The 19668-nt window shown below is 38.1% G+C and overlaps 1 protein-coding gene across 11 annotated transcripts in view; it reads right to left on the reverse strand.

Moving 5' to 3' along the window:
* Positions 1–19668, reverse strand: part of Pfkfb1 (6-phosphofructo-2-kinase/fructose-2,6-biphosphatase 1) — an 81682-nt gene that overhangs the window by 31662 nt on the left and 30352 nt on the right. For 4 of the 11 annotated variants that reach the window (XM_063245966.1, XM_063245967.1, XM_063245969.1 and 1 more), the window contains 6 exons: positions 11262–11387; positions 8750–8843; positions 7446–7545; positions 6527–6601; positions 5884–5940; positions 4076–4197 (listed from right to left, as the gene is read on the reverse strand). In XM_063245966.1, the coding sequence (XP_063102036.1) occupies positions 4076–4197; positions 5884–5940; positions 6527–6601; positions 7446–7545; positions 8750–8843; positions 11262–11387 (574 nt within the window). Of the gene's footprint in view, positions 1–4075; positions 4198–5883; positions 5941–6526; positions 6602–7445; positions 7546–8749; positions 8860–11261; positions 11388–11939; positions 12052–19668 lie in introns of those variants that run through there. The other 7 variants (XM_063245971.1, XM_063245970.1, XM_003461753.5 and 4 more) reach the window with 6 other exon arrangements.

Here is a 19668-nt window from a genome sequence, read left to right on the forward strand (position 1 = left end):
GATCCAAACAGGAACAAAGGCAGCTCAGGAGCTAATTATAAGGTAGACTGATCCCAAGGGAAAACCCCAACTGTACAACCTGCTTTCAAGTCTCCTTTGCAATTTAGCTCTTATCTAATGAGCTGCCTCGCCTTGTCCTATTTTGGATATAGATCCTGAAAGCAAGTTCTTGAATACCCCAAGCAGCTCACTGTCTGATACTATCTCCCTTAGTCTTTTTTCCTCAAACTCAGATTGAGCCAGGCTTTCTTTCAACTTTATTCTTCACAATGTAGACAGCTGAGGTTTTCTCCTCTGTCATTTCCACTTCTGTATTTCTGGCTATCTCCCAACATTTCACTGGCAGCTTGTCTTGTTCATTCCCCAGTGTCTTTTAATCTTAAACTGAACTCCATTCCCATTTCGTTAAGCCTCAATCAAGATATATTGTACTTTATACTCCACAAGCAGTTACCAGGTTGTGTCTATGTATTTTTGTATCTGTGTATCTCTCTTCATTTGTAAGTAGGTTAGATTGAGTTCCTTCCCTATTTTCCATGCAGTCCACACGTATCTTCCACTTTTCAAGGTATTATCCTTGAGATGGACAGCTAGCATCTGCCCTTTGGGAACTCTTAGTTCAGGCAGACATATATACTTGGAAATATATGATCAATGCTTAACATTCATTTCACAAACACTCATTATAAAGTGTGCCAAGTACTGGGACATGGAAATACAGAAGTGGTCCACAGTATCATGCAAGAGAAACACATAGCCCTTGCTCAAAGCTCTTTGCTATTCCCTCATTTTTGCGCTATGTCATAAACTAATAACTACACACTGAGTGACAAACTATTCAACCACCTGTCCGTGGAGCGGCTTGGAGAACTAATCAGAAAACTGGAATGGAGCAAGACTCTCAGAGATCTATGCTATGCCAGGCATTAATCCTTTATATGTTAGACTATAAGTTCAGAGAGATCCCTAGAAGACTGATGCAATGAGACAATACTAGTGACCCTGACTACCAAATAAGAAAACCAAGTGAATGTAAAGAGTGGTATTAGCCCAAGGCAGCTAAGGCTGGTAATGGATTAGTTTTCAGAAAGATTGCTCCTTGATCTTACTCGACAAGTCCTTTATGCCTGTGCCACACTCATTATGCTCAACCCTGTATTCCTATCCAGCTATTGCATTTATTGAACATTTTGTATGCATATGAGAGGGTATAGGAATTTTAAAGTATATGAATCTTCATAACCATCACACAGAGAAGTGGTTATAATCTCTTTTATATACATGAAAAACTGAAGTTCAGAGAATGTAATTTTCCTAAAGTCATTTCAGGAAGCTGCCAAAAAGAATGATCCATTCTCCAATCATTTTTCCTAGAGCCCTTAGAATCTAGAAGTATAAAATATCTGATATAAGCTTGTTGCCTGGTTACTCTCTGTTCCTAACACTAGGTTCTGCATGACTCTAAGAAAATGTCTAATTACTTCAGTTTTATGCTGGCTTTACCTCACAGACCCAATCCAAACCGATAACTTCTCTGTTTCATTCTTATCTTCATGTATTTCCTGTTACACTTGGAAAATGCTTTGTACTCCACTTACTCTTCAACTAGGCAATTAAGAAATGCTATTCTCTTTGGTGGAAAAGACATCCCTTGGCTGATTTCCAAAGCTGAAGTCCTATGCATCCATCCCTCAAGATCCAGGACATTTATTCTCTCTAAGAAGTTTATCTTCCAGCCCAGGGTCATGTAAAGTAATTTGGAAGTGTTTGGTCCTAAAATAAACTCATGTTCATCAAGAAAACTATAAACTATATGTTTAATATGAAGAGGTCAAACCAAATTATTTTTTCTCCTTTTGACTCCCTTGATTATATTTTTGAAATTCTAGTTATTAAAATATTAAAAACTTTAAAGATATTTTTCTTTTTCAGTTTTGGAAACTTGCCATTCCCCTAAGCACATATTTAACCTGCCTACCAGGTAATCCAATTCTTCTGGGCCTTGATTTTTTAAGCTGGGACAGTAGCCCTCTTATGTCCCTTTGGACCACTTGGTTTACTATCTCCACAATTATGAATAAATGTCTGATAATTTTCTTCTCTAACCAACCAGGCATTCTATCAGAGTAAGGTAATTCTTCCTTCTTTGGGTTCCTCAGGCACAGATAAGGCTGGACCTGATGCATGTACTGTAAATATCTATTGATGGATAAATGATAAAATAAAGCTGGCTTTCTATATATGTCTTCTTTATGCTCAAACTCACTGATCAAAACCCAAAAGAATATCTGTCAGAATCTAGAACCAGGGCTGGGAGCTTTCTTGACATCCTTGTTTCATTTCAGCCCTGCCTCCTTCAAGCTCCTTCCAGCATAAGCTGTTAGCCTACATGGTTCTTTTAGTAAAAGGCCTGCTTAGAAATTGGAAAAAGGCTCAGATGACACATAATCCTAATTCAGCACATGTCTTTGTGATGGAACCAAGTATGCTTCTAAACAGTATACTTGCACAGTAAACGATCTGCACAGTTATACATAAAGGACATGCCCTTTTCACAGAGTGTCTAGGCCCTGTATGACCATATTTATGATACAGGGATTTAGGAGTAGGGAGAAATATGCTAGAATTTTTTGAGAAATGATAATGTGGTCTCAGGTAAGCTTTATGTGACCAGGGTCTCAGTTTCCCTGACTAAAGCATGGAGCAGTAACAATGCTCACTCTCTTAATACTTCATCTGAGTAAAGCTGAAAGGATGCTATTTAAGTTTCTAGGGTGGGAATTATCATTTAAGATCTTCTTATACATCACACTTGAGTCTCAAAGGGTATAAGTGATTGCCGGCATTTCTCATGTCAATGCATTTGGAAAGCAAGCAGAGTTCTGGGAACACTTTGTATCTGAATTCACACCTGCCTGTAATGCCATCTAAATGTCCCCTATTTTTACCAGATATATGACAGAAAATTTGTTCATGATGGATTGTCTCACACTTTAAGGTACTATGCAAACTACCTGTGAATAGAACCCATCTCTCTTGCTCCTACTTACACCCTCTAAATACACCACAGCCCAAAGGGGCCAAATACTTGCTAACTGAAAATTATCATGAGTGTGTAAAAAAGACATGACAGGGAGACACGATATACAAGTAGAATTCTAGTTCTGCCCCTGACTCGTGGTAAGAACTTATGAAAGTAGTTTCAGCTTTCTAGGACTCAATTTCTTCTTGAAAATTTATAATACATATCTCAACCTCCTTTATAGGGGTGCTGTGGGAGTTCAATAAACGAAACAAGGTGAACATGTTTGGGGAATGAAGTGTTATGCTTATGTGAAGAACATTTTTGTAACAACAATGGCAGCACCCCAGGAGGAAAATATTTGTCTTCAGAGATCAAATTTTGATCTGTCCATATTTCTCAGGAAAGCACTATTTTAGTCATCTCATGAACACCTCACATATCAATGAATCACTGCTTAATGGATCATTAGAACTAAGAAGATCCATAAAGACAGATTGAGTCCCATTTGTAGCATCTAAAGTCACAGATGCTACAAAGGAAGGACATTTCCTTGGGGTTCTGTAGGAAATCAAACCTAGTTATGTTCAACCTTTTGATTTGACTGACTCTGTTCTGTTATGTCACATTTGGTTGTACTCTCTTCAAAAATAAGTAATAAGAACTGTGGGAGTAATAAAACCCAAAATGTGTAATTGTCATTGTACAAAAGAAAGGAAAGGAAAGTGCTCTAAGGAATATAACTGCATATATGTTTGAGTGCATAAGATGGATAACCATATTATTGAGTTTTGTTGGATCATTGAACAAAACTGTTTCCAGTCTCACTGTTTAAATGTCCACTTTATATGCTTTAATTTTGTAACTTGAACAACTATTTCTAAGATAAGAATATGTAATCTATTAACTAGTGATTTCCTATTGTTTATTTTTTCTGAAATTCTGTATAACTTGTACCCTATTTCTGTTTTTTTTTTTTCTTTTTCTCCTTAATAAAAAAAATTAAAAAAAAAAAAGAATCCAGACATTGACTTTGGGATGCTGGGGTCTTACCTGTCTAATTCATCATCCAAGGGCTGGTAGTTGACTTCATAGCACTCAATTCTCTTTAGAAAGTCTTCCAGAACCTTTTCCCGGTCACAGTCTATGTAATCAGGGCTGCCAAGTTTCACTTGCTAGGAGAAGGGAGAATGTAGGGACCAAGGGAAACACTGGGAGACATAAACTCTAACAGTGTCCTTCGGAAGGGCCCTCATAGACTATTGAGTATAACAAGTGAGGAAATTAAGACTCAGAGAAAGGTCTTACCGAAGTTTACAAAATCAGTCCATTGAAGAGACTCTGAATTGTATGACAGCTCATTCATAAACTCTATGTGGTCAAACAAGGACTGCTACATTATAAAAAGAATACATTGGACTAGAAAGTTATACGAGTACTAGAAACTATGACCTAAGATGAGGCTGAAGAAGAACCAAGAATTTGGGGAAGAAGTAATCATGGCTTATATGTATTGAGTTTCTACTAGAAGAAGTTGGTATCCTGTTTTTGAATTTCAGAAGGACTGGGACCTCCTAATCTCCCAATACTTATCTTTTGCTCCACATCCCCCATCTGATCCACCCAGTCATCTGAGCCTACACAAATCTGAAAGTTATCTCAGAGATGCTTCTTTTATCATCCTTTCCCTCTTATCAGGCACTAAATCCTCTTTTCTCTTCTAAGTATCCATTTCACTTGCTTGTGCTCACTAGAGCTTTGTGATAGATTATTCTCCCTATAGTGATGTTATGTATTCACTATACTGAGAGACTGAAAGATATTCCTAAATGTACATCTGACCATGGCATTTTCCTGTTTAAATATTTCCTCATACGTTTTAGGACAAAGAGTAAACTATGCTAGTTAAGTGACTCATGACTTGTAATTGGGCCCAAATTATTTCTTTTTTCCCATCTCTTGCTGCTTCCCTATTCCTCCATACACTTTGCTTTGGTCAATACATGCTACTTATACTTCCTTGGATATGCTGTACTTAGTATCTGCTATTCCTTCTTACTCATTCTTCACTTCAAAAATTCTCATGTATTGTTCAAATGTGGTTCTATTAACTCCATTTGGAATCTTCCCTATCTCCATGTACAAGAGAGAGAAGAAAGGAGTTGGACATACTTATATCTCAAGAGGTAAAAATAAGAACAATGAGTGGATGTTACAAGGAGGTAATTTTCAGCTGGACTGGACTGTCATTCTTAAAGTGAATGAGCCTTCTGTTATACCAGGTATGAAAAGAAAATATAGATAAACATTTATCTAACACTTCAAGTATCTGATGGAGGATTTAAGGAGATCACCTGTAAGGTCTCTTCTTTTTCTGCGTTCTTATAATTTGATGACATTGTGAAAAACAAAATGTGGTGAGTCATCTAGTTCTAAACCACATGGTTAGAATCTAAGAGCAATGATGGTTCTGATACGGATTCTGAGAAAGGAAGAAGAACACAAGCTTTCAAAACAGACAGCTAAGAATAGGGTACAGTTCCACTTCTATTTCTTTCCGGTGATATGAATATGACAACTCACTTCTCCTCTTGGAATCTCACTTTCCTCTCTCTAACAGGGAAAAGATCCCTAACACACAGATGTTTTTGAGAAAAAATTAATGACAGTCAAGTTTGCTGTTTGGTGCACATTAAGGAGTCTGAATGGCTCATATAATTTCATAGGATCATTGTAGGCCAGGATGGTCAGTACAGGCTTCTTATACAAATAGGAATACTTCCTTAATCTCATAGAGGTCTTTTTAGACATGGTTCAGGCCGAAGGAAGAGCAAGGAGGAAAGGTAACTGGGGCTCCTTACCTTGATATTTTCTGCAATTATATCAGGATCATTACAAATGGACTCAATAAAGAAGACCTGTAAGAGAGAGAAAACAGAATTTTAAGGTATGGGATATAGCTCAGTATAGTAGAGCACTTGTCATACACGTGCCAGGCCCTAGGTTAGATCTTTGACACTGCAAAAACAAAAAAAAAAAACAAAAGTTAGGGAATTATTTATGATAAAAGTCAAACATAGCTTGACCTATTCTTAAATGGATCTTTTTCTTCCCCAGGGGCATCATCTAATAACACAATGTTCTCATACAATGATACTTCTAGGAGTCTGAGTTTTATGAGGCAGCCTGCTTTAAGTTGAATAGCCCCCAATTACTGTTGCTTTGTTTTTTAGTGATACATATTTTGTAGTTGTTCTTTCCACTCTGTCATTGCTAGTGCATCCCACAGGTCTCCCAGTGTAAGCCTATCAGCATTGTCTAAGGTGGCAGCTCTCCCTTACTGCTGGTTTGCTGCCTTTGACTGTACCATGAAAATTATAAAACTAAATTAAGATGCTGAGCCTATGGTGGTCAATTTGTTTACGCTGAACATTTCAGTTTGTCTTTCTTTGGGGTTTGTGCTAGAAAAGTGGCTTCTAGACAAGAGTGGAAGTTTAATTGTACCTTGTAACCATGTTCTTTAGCAAACTGTAGAATCAGTGACCGTCGTTCTCTGGTAGTATTGGTGGCATCAAAAACCTAGAGATGAGTAATGAGGTTGGCTTACTGTGAACCAGTGTTGATAGATCATTCTCTCTTTGTCCATGCTTGTGCTAGGTGGAAGGCTTTCAGAGAGGGCAGAACTTTAAGAAGGTCTTGAAGAAAAGGAAGGATTTGGAATTGCCTCTTGCCAATTTTATAAATAGTCATTGATCCCTTAATGTCTGCTTAGAATACCCAAATTTGTGGGTGTAATAAGGCAAGAGAAAAATTCTAAATTTTTATTAGGGCCATTTTATAGGTGAATTAAATGGGGCCTAGGTGGGAATTGCTTTGGCCAAAGCCACCAAGAGTTGCTGATGAGTAAAGATAGAACTGGTTCCCTAAACTTCCAAGTGTAGTTTCTTCCTTCCATATCATGATAGAAGTCCTCAGAACAGGAAACAATTCCCTATCCTCAGTACCTCAGATCAGAACATTAATGTATTTGAAGGTCTCTTGTACTTTAAAAGATTGTAAATCCTATCCCAAAGACCTATGAGATTAAGCCAACTACATATTTAGGTAAATATATAGAATTCAAAAATGTTTGTAATATAGTGTTAAATTCCAATTATAGTCCTATTGAACTTTTGGGAGAAGTTCTTGTCCTGCCATGTACACACTGTGCCACACTGGGCAATTAATTCAATCTTGTGAGGCGTTCTTTCTGGGTCTAAAATGGGGCACAATAACAATACCTATCTCATGGGGGGAGAGCAAAATTAAACTATTAACATAAGTAAAGTACTTAGAACAATTTATGGAATAGTAAACACTCAGTATATATTAGTTATTTTCCATTTCAGCATCTCCAGGAAAAAAAAAATGGAAATTTCTTTACCGCAACATGACCTTCCTCATGGCTGAGATAGTTATGGACATCTTTCAGGGCTGCCAGAGCACATTGTCTGAAAAAAATTAGAGAAAGAAACAGAAAAACCCTATCCCCAGGATGGATTCTTTTCATTTTATCTGTATTATCTTCTGTACAAACTCTCATATTTCATATGTTTTATACTAAATTATTTATCTATAGATATCTACACTTGCTATACATGTAGAGTACTTGCCATACATTGCCAGGCCCTAGGTTAGATCTCTGACACTGCAAAAACAAAAGGTGTCTACATAAGGTATCCCATGTTTAGGCACCATGGCAAGCATGTAAGGGTCACACTGTTGAAATTGACAGTGTATATAACAGTGGTGGTGACTCTTTTAGAGACCAAGTGCCTAAAATCCACTTATTTATCACAAAGTGCCAACAGTGTAATTAAACCAGAATACTGAGGTTCTAGTTTAGAAAAAACAACTTGTATATTAACATCCTTTGTCTTAAAAGAAAAATATAGTAACAGAGTTTTCAGTGATACAGATTTTTATTGAGTGGTAAAATTTTGCATTTGGTGTGCTTTTCTGTGCTGTTATCTGATACTTGGCTGCTGGAGTGACTTGGCTTGCATATTGACAGAAAGGGCTCTGTATGTGCCCTGTGGCATGCATGCCATAGGTTTGCCACCACTGGTGTATAGTTTAGGGGCAGGTAAAAAGTGACATGCCCCAGGAAAAACTAAATAATGATCACAGCTCTAATTTTAAGGCTTCAATCTTTAAGCAAATGGAGCTCAAGGTCAACTCATTTCTGAACCTAGCTAAGTCCTAGATTCATGATCTCTGAAGTTAAAGGGATTACTGGCATGGAAAACATCACAAACTCTGGTATTACAGTGGCAATATATTTATGCTTTCAGCAAAACTTTTTTTAATGATTATTGATTATTGGATTCTATGATGTGACTATAGATCAACAAATGAGACCCAGGCTCTGTTCCAAAAGTACTTGAAGTGGAATAGGGGAAAGATACCTTGAGGCTGAATTGATAAGACCAGAGAGTAGAGTAAGGTAAGCTACTGATATTTGCATCTCAAATGCTATACTAAGACATTTATACTATCTCCTATCAGAAGTAGGAGAATACGAAGGGTTCTTGAGCAGGGGATGGTAAGGACCAAAAGTGGGCTTTGAGTAGGATGACAGAAGGTTGCCCTTTTGAGAGTCTAAAGGTTCTCCTCTCTGTCCCAGGTTACCCTACCCCACACCCTCAATATCTGAAGAAAGGCCTCCTTTAGCCAAAAGGTACTTACTTCCTGATAAGTAGGGCCTCCATGTTGTCTGGGAGAAAGAATTCGTAGTTCTTGTAGCTCACTGCCTCTCGTCGATACTGGCCTAAATTAAACACTGAAAGCAGGTATCCCTAGTGAAGAGTTTGGGAAGATTCCAGTAGGCAAAATTTTCCTTACTAAGAGAGACCTCAAAGGTAGAAGGTATTCTTTATAGATATAAAATGCAGCTTCAAATTATGTTTATTTTTTCCCTCACAACAGCCCTGCAAGCAAGGAATCACTATTACCACTTTACAAATGAGGAAGGTAAAGGTCATAGACAGAAACACTTTTCTCAGTTAATAAGTCAGGATTTGGAATTTAAAAAAATTTGGCTCCAAATTATTTTTCATAAACTACAACATTTCAAATGCCCTATTTTATCAGAAAGATGAAGAAATCAAGATCCAGAGAGCAAAATTAATCAATCAGCAAATCTATAACAGATAGACTGGACCTCCTGCTGTTCAATCTAGTGTATTTCATTTTTCTGTATCTTGAGAGGGAATCTAAATCTAAATTTCTATTTCTACGCTATACTTCCCCAATTTATACTGGCAAAAAACCAGATAGGAGGGAAGCAAAGAAGAGAAAAGAGCATAAGCAACCAACAGATAATATGTCATTCACTAATTAACAAATTCTTGTTGATGCCTACTATGTGAGGTAGGTAAATATGAGCTCTGGATCTCCAGAGCAACATATATTCATGATGGGAACCTTGAGGAGCAATCTAATAGGTAGGGTATGATAGTGATTAATCCATTGAACAGTAAGTTCCCATACAATTTGCTAGGTTATCTGACAAAGGAGTGAGGGAGAAGAAAAAACAAATTCTATTTGGGGTGATATGTGAAGGCTTCTAAGGGAAAACAGCATTTGAACTAGGCCTTTTAGGCCAGGTGCCTTTTGTAGGTAGGTGTAGGGGTGAGGATGGTGAAACACGTATTATAGGCAGAGGAACAGCTTGAGCAAAGGTAGAGCATTAACAGAAGGCAGAGCCTATTTGGAGGATGAAGGATCATCTACTGTGAGTGGGGTCTGAAATATTAGAAGAGGCCAATTGTTGAAAGTTTTGAATGATAGGCTAAGGACCCTAGATTTAAACCTGCAACCCAATGGGATGTCACGCTTGTGTTTTGAAATATTATTCTGGATGCCTCTGTAAGAACTGAGTAAGGGGAGCAAACAGAAAGAAGGAGATCTGGACAGAGATCCACTTGTGACTGTGCCATGTGCTCTTCCATTCAACAAAGGCTCCTCAGAATTTACAGTCCTCCATGAAAGTAGCTCCTTCTTGCCTTTGTTTTTGCCAATATCTACCTCTTCCCATAAGAGCCAACACAAATACACTCTATCCAGGAAACTTTTCCAATTAGTAACTCCCTCTGTGAGTCCCCTCAACACCCTGCGTGAGTATTCTTAGATAATTTAAAGTATTATTATATATCCAAATCAGGTTGAGAACTCTTCAGGAACAGGGCATGTGTCTCATCCATTTTGTTTTCATCCCCAATACCTGGAATGAATTTTGGCACATGGATAACCAATGGGAAATACTTTGCTTATGATATATGTAAAGAGATAGAGGAAAAGAAGAAATAAGGAAAAGGAAAAGATTTGGGGATGTTTGATATAGCTTAGTGGCAGAGTAAGCTTATCATGAATGACGCCCTGGGTTCAATATGAGAAAAAAAAGGAGAACAGAGAAAGAAAAGGTGAAAAAGAAGGAAAAGAAGAGGCAAAGAAAACATGAAAGGGTCAATGAAGAGGGTAGATAGGATACTGGGATGGGCAAGAGAAAGAAAAAAGGAAGAGAAAAGAAAACTATATGGCAAATATAGGATTATTTTCTTTTTTTTTTTTTTTTTTTTTGGTACCAGGGATCAAACTCACAACCTCGCGCTTGCCAGGCAGGCACTTATGCTGCTAAGCTAAATCCCCAGACCCAGGATTCTTTTTATTTTGCTATCATTACAGCTGTGCATTAAATCTGTCACAGTGCGTGTCAGGCTTGGAATCAGTTATTGGTTCTTTCTCTTATGGCCATGTTCCTCTAGGCAAGGTACTTCACCTCCTTAGTCTTTTTTCAACAATGAAATGCTGATGAAATGATCAATACTAATAAAAGTAGTAATATCTGCATAGCAATAATAGCAATGGTAATAAAATAGTATGTTACTCAAAGGGTTGTTGTGAAGTCACGGGACATTTTGAGAATAGATATTTAGTCTTAACACTAGTTTTCTTATGCCTACCATGCAGCACGGACTTGGGCACAGAATGTGTGCTCATGAAACTGTAAAATTTTTAAGAATGTAGTGGTATTGGTACAGTATAAGTAGTAATTGTAATAGTATCAATAGCAATTATAATCCTGGTAATAACGGTGATGAAGCACTTTAGGCATTGAAGGTCTTGGCCTCCTACCTTATTCAATTTTTAGCTAGTGGCCTATAGTTGAGCTGTAGAACAAATGGCTTGAGAGACATACCTTTAGTTGGTGTTCCTATCCAATTGAGATATCTTGTGAGCTTCGTGGAGATGTAGGTCTTGCCTCGAGCAGGTAAACCCACCATGATCACCATTGTGGGGGAATTGGTAAACTGGGGTATGGATGCTGGAAGACAAACAGAAACTCAGAAGTCCATGCCCAGACATATATGATCTAGCATCAACTCAGAAATGTAGAGTTGCAAAGAGCAACTCTCCCATCATTATATGAAAAAAGCTAAAATACTTCAAATTAATGACTCTTGACTTGATCAAAAAACAGAAGCTGCAGTAGAAAATCTATAATAACAGGCATCTTCAGGGAGTAAGAGGACTCAAGTATTTGTATACTTGCTTTAGATACTGCTGAATAACAAAAACTCTTAAGAAGATTCAGGTACAAATTATTACTGTATTATCGAAAGCTATTTGTGGGCCAAGGTGAGAATGTGAAACCTGTAAGGGCTAAAGACACAGGTGATTTTATATAGTTTGGCAGTTTTCCTCTAGAAATGCAGGTCCTGACATGGAAGACCGAAGAATGCTGAGAAAAATAACGTGTAGTTATGCATTGGTGGGGAGTATAACAATAGCCATTGTTGAAATTCTACCAAACCATTTTGTTTATATTCCTGTGAAATAAAAGCCTTAATAGAAGGAAGGAGCACACAACCTGTACCTTGCGAGAACTGGTGGAAAATCACTTCAGCTGGTAGTGCAGTAGCCAATACCACTGGAATAGTCCAGATCAATCTAATCTATCTCTCCTAAGAGGTAAAAAATTCTTTTGTCTGAAAAAAGGAAGAGGAACAGGAGCTGAGATCAGGGGTGAAAACTCACTACAGCTAGGAGAGAAAAATGGGAAAAAGTTCTAGTTTAGGAGGGGCAGGAAAAGGTGCCAGGGCTATCATTACATTTGTTCCTGGAGGTTTGACAGGAACACTTGTGAAGATCACATCTCTAACATTTAGGGCAAGCCTGCCTCAGACTGAAACTTAGTCATAATAAAACAGAATGTCCTAGTCTCCATTCCTCACTACCAGGCTAAAAAGCACCATCAAAAACAGTAGTGAAATATATCTATAAGAGAAAGGAGATATAGACTGTCTCCAGAGAGCAGCACAAAGGGAAGAATCCAGGCCATAAGAAAAAGTGTAAAAAGACAAAGCTATTATCAGGATTATTCTCAGTTAAGACACAGATGTTGGAATTATTAGACACAGAATTTTAAAGTTATGACTAATATATTAATGGCTGTTTAAGTAATAATGGATAGTTAACTTTAGTATGGGGACAGAAAGTGTAAGAAAGAATCAAATGTTACATGCAAGAGAAAAATAACAAGGAAAAAGAGCAAAGCCAGGTGTGGTGGAAAATTTGTAATCCCAGCATTCTGAATTAAACAGGAAGAGAGTAAGTTTAAGCCCAGCATACCAATACACTTACCAATGCACAATGCACTGTGTTACAAGAAATATTAAAGAAAATTCTTTAAACCAAAGAGACATGATATAGGTCAGAAAATTGGGTCTACATAATTAAAAGGAGAGTATTGGAAAAGAAACAAAGTAAAAATATATCCTTGCATTTTGTATATTTGTAATTGTCCTAAAATATTACTGACTAAAGTAATGATAGAAAAAATGTATTTATAGAATACATGAAAGCATAATGTAATACAACAATGATAGGAGATGGGAGGAAGATTGGGGAATATTGTATTATACCTTCACTATATATGAAAGAGTATAGTGTTATAACAATGTACAAATGATAAGTAAATATAAGTTATAAAGTGAGATCACAAAAATGATTACTCAAAAGTATTTCTTCTAGCTTTTTAAAAATTATACAATATTATTATCCATAGTCACCCAATATAGTGCAATAGTGCACAAGGGCTCCTTGATCCTATCTAACTACAGCACAGTACTTGTTAACCAACCTTTCCCCAATGTCCGCTTCCTTCACTCTGGTACCACTATTCTACTTTCAATTTCTATGAGATCAACTTAGATTCTATATATGAGTGAAATCAAGTGACAGTTGTCTTTCTGTGCCTGGTTTACTTCTGGAATCCTATAAATATATATAGGTCTTAATATTTCAGTTAACATTTAAAAATATAAAACTTGGAAACCTGTATAAAAACTAAAAAGTAAACAGGTATGATTAGGGTGGATGCTACAGTTTAGATTAAAAATACCCCTGAAAAGTCTCATATGTTTGGAAGGTGCCTGGATCATGGGCATGTTATACTCACTAGTGAATTCATGCACTGCTGAATAAAAATTCATTTACTGATGAGTCAGCAGCTGAATTTGCTATTTGGAGATGAAGCCTATCTGAAGGTAAGTCACTAGGGGTATAACCTGGAAGGCTGTATTGTTGTCCCTGGGTGTTCTTTGTCTTTCAGCTTACTAGCTGCTATTGGATCAGCAGCTTTCATCTGCCACGCCCTTGTACCATGGCCCTCTGCCTTGGAGCCAGCCAACTTTGGACTGAAACCACTGGAAAACATGTCAAATAAACCTTTTTTCCTTTAAACTAGGTATTGTTTCCCAGTTATTAAAAAGTAACACAGTGTATCAGGACACAACACCAGAGTCTGAACCATGTAAACAGTTTCAAGTTCCACATATTTGGCCTGAAGTCCAGAAGTAAGCATTGTTGAGCAGAGTAAGATGCAGGAAAAAGCTTGTAGCTTTGGCTTGAGAAATACAAGTGAGAATTAAAGTTCAGAAAGAGTAGAGAAATCCTTTGGGCTTTTATGTATTCTACTTTGGTACCACAATAAAGGTGGCAACGGCAAAGGTGGCCTAGGAGCACAAGTGGTTCATAATGGGAAGCACCAGTATCAAAATTCTGTGAGATGAAATCTTTTTCATAGATTGGGATAGAGTGCTAAGAGAATGCAAGTGGAATTCATACAAGTTTTTTTGTCTAGCTCCTCTGCAACATTTTTCTGGAAATGGTACAACTATGACAGTGAGAGTTTCTGAATAAGGACAAAAAATAGAAGCATATGAAACTAAAAATAATTAAAAAGACATGGAAAAGGAAAAAGTTCACCTATGATCTGTGAGTGCTTTGATCTTAACTGGCATAGCAAAGATTTGGAAATTCATCCATCAAGGAGAGCTTCAGCCCAAGTCCCAAACTGACCGCTAGGTGGTGCATTCACAGGGATGACTTAAATACTTGAAAATGGGACTGATACTGGAACCACAACACATAAAAGACTAAAACAAAAATGTCATTCTTTTTCATAAACTAGATTCAGAATCTTAAAACAATACTTATAATGTCTAGGATACAAACTAAAATGAATTGGTGAACCTCCTACCTCAAGGACCAGTGTGATAAAAGGCTTGACGAGAAGGGTAGAAATAAAGCAGATAATCTGAATTAGTTGCATAAAATTGAATTTCTAATTTAGTATCTTTCCAAAATTCTCCATGTCCAGATGATTTCACAGGCAAATTTTATTATACATTTAAAGAAGAAATAATATCAATTCTATACAATATTTTCAGGAAAATAAAGATAAAGCTGGCATTTCTCCATGAAGCCAGCATTACACTTGCATCAAAATTAGAAAATAAAAATTATATGACAAGAAAATTCACATTAAATTTATGCTTCATGACACAGCATTAAAGTTACAAAAAGCAGACCAATCAAATGTGATCATATGCAGAATTGGTAACAGCATAACAAAGTATGGTTTATCCCAGGAATATAAGACGGACTCAATACATAAAAATCAAAGTAACTCACCCTAAAGAAATAAAATTCTACACTATGTCAACATACGAAAAATAAAACTTTTGGTAAAATACAGCATCCACTCATGATGAAGACTCTCAGTAAATTAGGCATAGTTCTCAAACAGATAAAAGATATCTACAAAAAAACCTACAGCTAACATCATATTTTATATGATTTTTTCTAACATCAGAAACAAGGCAAGTATGTCCACTCTCATTCAACATAGTACTGGAACTCCTAGTCCATACAATAAATCAAATAAGGAAATAAAAGGCATATAGATTGAAAAGGAAGAAACAGATCCATTGTGCTACACAGTCAACTTAATTGTATATGCAGAAAATCACAGGGAATTTCCAAAACTTTTTTCTTGAACAAATGAATCTATCAAGTTCATAAGATACAAAGTCAACACACACAAATTAGTCACATTCTTATATGTGATCAACTAAAAACCAAAAACTAAAAGTAAAAGGTTATATTTATAATAGCTCTATAAGATAACAATCTTAGATATAATGCTAACAAAACATATGAATCTGTTTTATGAAAACTACAAAATGTTGAAAGAAATAAGATACTAAATAAATAGGTAGATTCTGGATAGATGAAGGATAAGAAGACTCAACACAGTAAAGCTGTCTGTTCACGCCAAAGTAACCCATTCTGGTTTGACTATTATCTCCTTTGGAAGTCCTGTAATGTTTATAATGTTTAAGTTTTATTGGTCTTGTTCTCTACTGTTTTGTTCAACTTTATAATACCTAATGAGATAGACAATTCTTTTTAAGGAAACAAGAGGCATTATGGTAACCATTGTTGATAACCTTGTACTCTGTTTTTACATCATGTACTCTGTCTATCCTTGGTTTTGACTGACAGCTTTGTTTTGCCATATTTGACTTTATTCTCTTCCAAAGAAAAAGTAATAAGAACTAAGGAGTAATAAAACCCAAAATGTGTAAATTTTGTTGTAAAAAAGAGAGGGAAAAAAGTGCACTAAAGGATACAACTGCAAGTGTGTTTAGGGGTGTTAAATAGCTGACCATATTAATGTTTTTAGTTGGATCACTGAACACAACTGTTTGCAGTCTCTCTGAATGTTCACTTTGTATGTTTTGATACTGTGACTTGAGCAACTATCTCTAAGATAATGTGTAATCTATTAACTGGTGATTTCTTACTGGTTTTTTGTAGTTCTGTATTACTTGTACCCTTACACCGCTTTGTTTTGTTTTTTCTCTTTGTCCTTTTAAATAAAATTTAAAAAAAAATAACTTATATATTTGGCATGCTATCAATCAAAATTCCCACTAGGATTTTTCTAGATATAGATAAACTGATTCTAAAATTTACATCATAGAGAAAAAGAACTAGAATGGCTAAAATAATTAGCAAAATAAAATCAATATTGAAAGAACCCCACTACCTGATTCTGAGATTTACTTCAAAGCTATAATACTCTGTATTGGTATTGGCAAAAGAATAAAATAAATATTTCAGAAATAGAACCACTCATATACAGTCAACTGATTGTATACAAAAGCACAGAGGCAATTGGGGAAAACATAGTCTTTTTTACAAACTGTGCTAGAACAATAGAAGTCCATGTGCAAAAAATGAAACTTGCTCAGCCTCTGCCAACTTGGAGCTGATTTGTTCCCCTTTCTATTCAGGACAGCAGAAATGCCACCCAGACAATGGACTACCTCTTGGACAAGGCAACAGTCTGGAACAAGAGATTCAGCATGGTTGAGTAGAGGAAAGTGACATCATAGAAGGTGATTAAAGATCCAATGAGAAGAAATGAGTTGGATGATCTAACATGGCTGAGTAAAGGAAGAGCTATGTTGGAGACTCAGAGAACATCAACAAAAAACACAGGGAGAGGACAAGATGGGGGAACAGTGAGTTCTAGTAGCTCAGCTCCCTGAAGACAAGCTGTCTATAAAGTTTGAAGTTGGAGAAAGCAGGAAGGACATTAATTTGTCTGATTCTTGAGAAACCTTCCAGTGGTAACAGGTGGTGAATCTATGCATTAAAAGGGCCCCAGGACATAGCTGCACATGGTAGGCACAGATCAGGAAGGCCTTCCTGATCAAACTTGGAGAAGTTTAGTTGATTTTCAAACTTGGAGAAGTCCCTTGGTGGCTTTATACTGCAAAGGTCCCAGAATTGATGAGGGAAAGATGGTTGAAAGGGTTTTGGCCCAGACAGGACACTGTAGCCAGGAAAACCTCAACTGGAACCAGGAATCCCCTATCTCCCCCGCCCCTAGGAATTTACCTGTGACACCATCTTCCCGCCCCTGGAAACTTACCTATGGCGCCAAACCTAGGACCAATGGGCTACCTGTGCATCCCTAATGTCCTCCTTAGGTTCCAACCCAAACCGAGGCTACTTACACACCCCCACGCCATGTGTCTGCTGGAGAGATCACCAGACGCCAGCGGTAGGGGGTGCTGGTCATCTCTCTCCGTGTTCTCAGAATAAAGGCTGCTTTTTGTTTTATACTTCTCATCTTTTGGAAATATTTTTCATCTTTTGGAAATAATCTTATCAATGGTCACTGGAGATTGTTAACAGTTGGAGAGTGGACTGGGGTGAGTCTCTAAAAGGCAGGGAATGGTGATCAAAGATCCAGGACCTGTGATCAGGAAACAGATTCAGTCTGAGCTATTCAGGATTGGAGTTCACTGGGCATGGCCCAGTTAGGTCCCTGGGCACCATGCCTCTTAGGGTGATTTCAGAGGCAGGGTGTCGTCTTACTACCTTGGAGTGAAGTTCCAAGGTTTCCAAGTTCCAATGGATTCACATTGGTGTTGTGTTCTCACTGCTAAAGGGAGAGCCAAAACAGGGGCTTATTGTATGTTGTTTCTCAGCTAGCTCTGACACCATTGAAACAGATTAGCTTGTTACTGCTTTAACTGAATTGCATGCATAGGAATAATTCTAATTCAGTGGACAATTTAATGCCACTGAATTTGTCTGCTAAATCCACCATCACATCCAGGGAGAATAACAGCAAGAATTCATAATCCAAGAATTCAGACTGGATCAAACTGCAAAAAAGCCTGAAACCTGGCAGAAAGAGGTACTGAGTCTTAGTTAACTCCAGTTTTGTAGTGAAGGGATCATAAGAGTCACTGGGATGTGAACACTCAATGTATTTAGTAAAGAATATACATATGTGTATTGGGAATTCTATATGTACATGAGTTAGCCTACAAATTTATCTCTTATTGGAGGACAGAGAGTCCCCTGGCACCTCTTTCAAAGTTAGTTCTGTGTCCTATCTTTCCTCTTTGTCTGTTCCATCACTCAAGTGATAAACTCTTAGGCTAGTTCCTACAAGTGGCACCCAAATAGCATAACACTGGAGAAGGCCCCCTTGAGCTGAAGGTGTAGTAAGTGATGGGAAGTTCTGCAGCAGAGAGGACCTGAGCCAGCTGATAAAGAAAACAAAACGAGTACTGACTGGCAAAGAAAACAAAAACAGGGCCACTACTAGAGAACTCCAAGCAACAAATAGCGTACCGAGATTCCAGTCCTGGGCCCTGACCACAAGGGTTGAATTCCAGCACACAGGGGAACCTTGGAATTTCACGCCAAGGTGGTAAGACAACACCCTGCCTCTGAAATCACCCTAAGAGGCATGGTGTCCAGGGGCCTAACTGGGCCATGCCCAGTGAACTCCAAGCAGGAAGCAGGGCTTGGAATCCAGTCCTGGGCCCTGACCTCCAGCACCTGTTGAATCCCAGAACAAGGGTAAAACTTAGAACATCACTCTCAGGCAGTAAGACCACACCCTGTGTCTGAAATCACCCTAAAGCACACAGCACCCTCAGACCTAACTGGGCCATGCCCAGTGAACTCCAAGCAGCACGCAGGGCTCAAAATCTGGCCCCAACCCAGACAGAACAGGGGTTGAATTCCAGTACATTGGAAGCCTTAGAACTTCGCTCCCATGCAGTAAGACATTGCTCTGCATCTGAAATCACCAGAGGACACAGAGTCCCTGTGGGTCCAACTGGCCCACACCCAGAGAGTTCCAAGTGGCAAGCAGTTGCCAGCAGTCTGACCAAGAGCCAAAAGTAGGCCAGGTGATTCACAGTGCATTAAGGAAGTTTTGAAACATCACTCAAAACCTGGAAATAGGCACAACTCCAGCCAGCACTGAGGAATCCCATACTACCCTGGGACCTTGGCCTGAGCCACCTCGTGCTTTCTGCATGACTCCTGCTGGCCCTGGGGAATGTGTGCTGCCCTTGGTGCTTGAACCACACAGCTGCCCACTTTCTGCACAACTCCAGTCAGCACTGAGGAATGCCATGCTGCCCTAAGACCATGGCCCACGCCCAGCAGATGCCCAGACCCAGGACATCTACTGGCCCCTCAGAGACTCCCTACCTCCTGGACCTAACATTGCTGTTGATCTTAAGCTCCCACCCTTTCTCCCACAACCCTGGCCTATAGCGGATTAACTGTGCTAGCTCGAAGGGAGATTCAGTAACTGCCTCACCCAAACAGATCTCAGCAAGCTCTAGTCAGTGTGGTGATTATGCCCATAAAATACAGGTGTAGAGTGGGTAAAAAGGGCTAGTAGTAAAGCTCCCTCCAACTAACTGTAAGACCTT

Source organism: Cavia porcellus, unplaced genomic scaffold (assembly GCF_034190915.1).
Source record: "Cavia porcellus strain 051 isolate PalLab524CR breed Dunkin Hartley unplaced genomic scaffold, mCavPor4.1 scaffold_3, whole genome shotgun sequence".
NCBI classification, from domain to species: Eukaryota; Metazoa; Chordata; class Mammalia; order Rodentia; family Caviidae; genus Cavia; species Cavia porcellus.